The 4,705-nt window shown below is 41.6% G+C and overlaps 1 protein-coding gene across 1 annotated transcript; it reads left to right on the top strand.

Annotated features, from left to right (window-relative positions):
- Nucleotides 1–306: 306 nt before the first annotated feature.
- LOC122795042 (buccalin-like) lies at nucleotides 307–1,917 on the top strand. The gene has a single exon (XM_044063620.1). The coding sequence runs from the start codon at nucleotides 307–309 to the stop codon at nucleotides 1,915–1,917; it is 1,611 nt and encodes a 536-aa protein (XP_043919555.1).
- The last annotated feature ends 2,788 nt before the right edge of the window (nucleotides 1,918–4,705 follow it).

Below are 4,705 nucleotides of genomic sequence, written 5' to 3'. Positions count from 1 at the left end.
GGTATGAGAGTTTATTCTGCCATTTGGCAGCTTGTTTCCCTGTTCGTATGTAGCTAGAAAACCAAGTTAATGTATTTTGGGAGCAGCCTATGGTTTCTACTTTTTGCAATAATTTGGTATGTGATACTGTATCAAAAGCCTTGGATGGATCCAGTAGGATCACAGTGGTAAAAAGGCCTGCATCCAGGGCTTTAAAAACAGAATCTGTGAATGATAGTAGGGCTGTACTGGTGCTGTGTGCTGGGAGTAATCCAGGTTGGGTGTCAGCAAGTAGGTTGTGGTTTAGATATACTTTAAACATTGGACATGTATTCATTCTCTAGGACTTTAGATAATGGGACATTGGACATGTATTCATTCTCTAGGACTTTAGATAATGGGACACTGGACATGTATTCATTCTCTAGGACTTTAGACAATGGGACATTGGACATGTATTCATTCTCTAGGACTTTAGATAATGGGACAGTGGACATGTATTCATTCTCTAGGACTTTAGACAATGGGACATTGGACATGTATTCATTCTCTAGGACTTTAGATAATGGGACATTGGACATGTATTCATTCTCTAGGACTTTAGATAATGGGACATTGGACATGTATTCATTCTCTAGGACTTTAGATAATGGGACATTGGACATGTATTCATTCTCTAGGACTTTAGATAATGGGACATTGGACATGTATTCATTCTCTAGGACTTTAGATAATGGGACATTGGACATGTATTCATTCTCTAGGACTTTAGATAATGGGACAGTGGACATGTATTCATTCTCTAGGACTTTAGATAATGGGACAGTGGACATGTATTCATTCTCTAGGACTTTAGACAATGGGACAGTGGACATGTATTCATTCTCTAGGACTTTAGACAATGGGACAGTGGACATGTATTCATTCTCTAGGACTTTAGACAATGGGACAGTGGACATGTATTCATTCTCTAGGACTTTAGACAATGGGACAGTGGACATGTATTCATTCTCTAGGACTTTAGACAATGGGACAGTGGACATGTATTCATTCTCTAGGACTTTAGACAATGGGACAGTGGACATGTATTCATTCTCTAGGACTTTAGACAATGGGACATTGGACATGTATTCATTCTCTAGGACTTTAGACAATGGGACATTGGACATGTATTCATTCTCTAGGACTTTAGACAATGGGACATTGGACATGTATTCATTCTCTAGGACTTTAGATAATGGGACATTGGACATGTATTCATTCTCTAGGACTTTAGATAATGGGACATTGGACATGTATTCATTCTCTAGGACTTTAGATAATGGGACAGTGGACATGTATTCATTCTCTAGGACTTTAGACAATGGGACATTGGACATGTATTCATTCTCTAGGACTTTAGACAATGGGACATTGGACATGTATTCATTCTCTAGGACTTTAGATAATGGGACATTGGACATGTATTCATTCTCTAGGACTTTAGATAATGGGACATTGGACATGTATTCATTCTCTAGGACTTTAGATAATGGGACATTGGACATGTATTCATTCTCTAGGACTTTAGATAATGGGACATTGGACGTGTATTCATTCTCTAGGACTTTAGATAATGGGACATTGGACATGTATTCATTCTCTAGGACTTTAGATAATGGGACATTGGACATGTATTCATTCTCTAGGACTTTAGACAATGGGACATTGGACATGTATTCATTCTCTAGGACTTTAGATAATGGGACATTGGACATGTATTCATTCTCTAGGACTTTAGATAATGGGACATTGGACGTGTATTCATTCTCTAGGACTTTAGATAATGGGACATTGGACGTGTATTCATTCTCTAGGACTTTAGATAATGGGACATTGGACATGTATTCATTCTCTAGGACTTTAGATAATGGGGACAGAATAGAAATAGATCAGTAGTTTGAGAGATTAAAGGTATTGCCACAATTGTGTAGTGGGGTGATAATGGATTTTTCCATAGTTGGAGGACATATGGCTCTGTGATGGAGCGATTTATAAGTACACTAACAGGTTAGGCAATTGCATGGCTAAGAGATGTAAAAATTCTGGAGGTAGATTATCTCTGAAGAGGGAGCAGGGTCTTAGTTTTTTAGGAGTTTAAGTACTAGTGAGGTTTGTACTGATTGTATAGAAAATGATGGAGTAGAGGGAACTCTGTCAAGTCTATCTGTTGGATTATAGGGGGAAGAGCTGAAGTTTTCTTGGGTGAGGTTTATGGGGGCTTGGGGGGTATTGTAATTGGGGTTAGCTTTTGATGAGGAGTTTTGAGTAGGTTTTGAATGGTATTAATAAAGGGTGAGCTGAACATTTGGGCAGTTTTGCTATGGGTCATTATCTGGTGAAGAAGATGGGTTTTGCAAGGTTCCAGGATTAAGTAGGGTTGAGATAGATTTCCAGAAGATTTTTGGATTGTTACCTTGGGTGGATAATTGTATTGATAAATAATTGTTCTTATCGTTTATAACCATCTTTTTGTTTTGTTACAGTTGTTCGTAGTTATGTTCATGTACTGGGTCATTGTTTCCATAGGCGGGATTGTCTGGTTTCTTTCGTTAGCCAAGGGACATGGTTGTTTTTTATTCATTTTGTATGTATGGGGCTAGGCTACTGAGTGTGTCAAGTAAGACTTTATTGAAGTAGTTCACAGCATCATCTAAAGGAAGCATTTTCAAGGGGGACCAGTTGTGGGATTTTAGGGAATTTAAGAAAGTATCAGGGCTAAAATGGGTAAGATTTCTTGACGTTCAATAAGAATAATTTAATAATAATAATAGGTTCATAGGTTCATAGGTTCATAGGTTTATACTAGGCTATCTGCCCCAAGGCATTTATAAGCCTAGCCCAAATTTTTGTGGCTTACGCCACCCCTTATATGAAAAAATACTGTGCCCATTAGTTTGTTGTGCCTCTGTCCAGCAGTGACACAGAGATGATTCCCGGGGTAAACCTATGATCTCCCATCCACAGGTCTAGATTTCTCTTGAACAGAGTCAGCGAGGTGCTCTGCCTCACATGGACCGGGATTTTATTCCACAGCATAGGGAGTCTCTGAGTGATAAATCTATCCCTCCAGCACGTCCTATTTATATCCGTGCTAAGGTTTAAGTCGCTTGCTCTAGTGGTTTTGGTGGATTTGGATTTTTTGAGGTGGAGCATGTCCATTAATTCCGGGTTGGACATGGCCTTGTATGTCAGGCACATGTCACCTCTGAGCAGACGGTATGCGACTGAATAGAGCTGGAGTTTATTCAATATGGCAGCATATGACAGATTTTGGAGTCCCTTTATCCTTTTGGTGAGGAACTTTTGGGGTCTCTCCAATTGCTGCAGATGTCTGGTGAGATACATCCCGAATGGGGCATTGTACTCGATCATTGGTCTGATAAGTGAAGAGTACAGGGGAACAATGACCTCACTAGATCTGGATGTGAATCCCTTCATGATCAGGTGGGCAATGTAGAAGGTCTTTCTAACCACTTTAGCAATGTGAGTGTCAAAAGAAAGGCCACTGTCAACCTGGGTCCCCAGGTCCCTGATAACCTCTTCTGTGCTTAGTGGATTGCCATCTATATGGTAGCTTGGGGTTACCTTGTTTTTCCCGAAGGGTATGACTATACATTTTTGGCGTTTAACTTCAGGCCATGGCTCTGGCACCAGCTATCTGTTTCCGTGAGTCCCTTCTGAAGGATATCCGTGTCTGATGCACTTTCCACTATGGCCCAGTTTGCAGTCGCCTGCAAACTTTGTCAGCCAAAGTCCTCCCATGCTGGCCTGTACTTCTGAGAAGTAGATGCCAAACAATAGGGGGCCAAGGACCGAGCCCTGTGGGACACCACTTGTAACTGGCTTGGAGTCTGACACAGCGCCAGCAACTCTAACCCTGTGGGTTCTGTCCTTAAGCCAGTTTGCAACCCATCTTGTGACATATGGGTTTACATTTAAGCTGGTAAGTTTTTCTACAATACCCGAGTGGGGTATTGTGTCGAAAGCCTTTGCAAGGTCAAGGTAGGCTGTATGGACTGCCTTTCCCTCATCAATGGCCTTGGTGACTGTTTCGAAGAAGACGACCAAGTTCAAAAGGCATGATCTTCCCTTGACAAAGCCAAACTGGGTTGGGTCCAATGTCTGCAAGTCCCCTATATCTTTGTTTATGAGCTCCATTATGATCCTCTCCATAGCTTTGCAGACTAGACTTGTTAAGCTTATGGGGCGGTAATTACCAGGGTCCGTGAGGCCGCCTTTGTGGAATGGGACCACAGTTGCCGTCGCCACTCCTTGGGCACGTATCCTGTGGTAAGGCTGAGATTAAACAGCTGCCTTATGTGCGGGTTAATTCCTCATTTAGCTCATGTAGCACACAGCCGGGGACACCATCCGGTCCCATTGATGCTGTGTTTTTGCTTTAGAGAGAGCAGCTTTCACCTGCGCATTTGAGATGTCAGGAGGCTACACTCGGCTGGGATAGTTATCTCTCCTTTAGGGGAGAGGGGTGAAGTTTGCACTGAACCTGTCTGCCAGTATGTTGGCAATGTCTGTGGGTTCAGTGATTTTTGTATAATTTTGGACTAATTCTGAGCATATCTGGGAGTTTCCACCCAGGTTCCTAACATAGCTGAAAAAGGCCTTATGATTGTCCTTTGAATCCATGGCAATTTTTCTCTCAAAATTGGCCTTAGTTGATTTTATG

The sequence above is a fragment of the Protopterus annectens genome, chromosome 2.part1 (assembly GCF_019279795.1).
Source record: "Protopterus annectens isolate FY-2018-M chromosome 2.part1, PAN1.0, whole genome shotgun sequence".
NCBI lineage: Eukaryota > Metazoa > Chordata > Ceratodontiformes > Protopteridae > Protopterus > Protopterus annectens.
The sequence above is the reverse complement of the archived record's forward strand: the minus strand, read 5'-3'. Positions and strand labels throughout refer to the sequence as shown.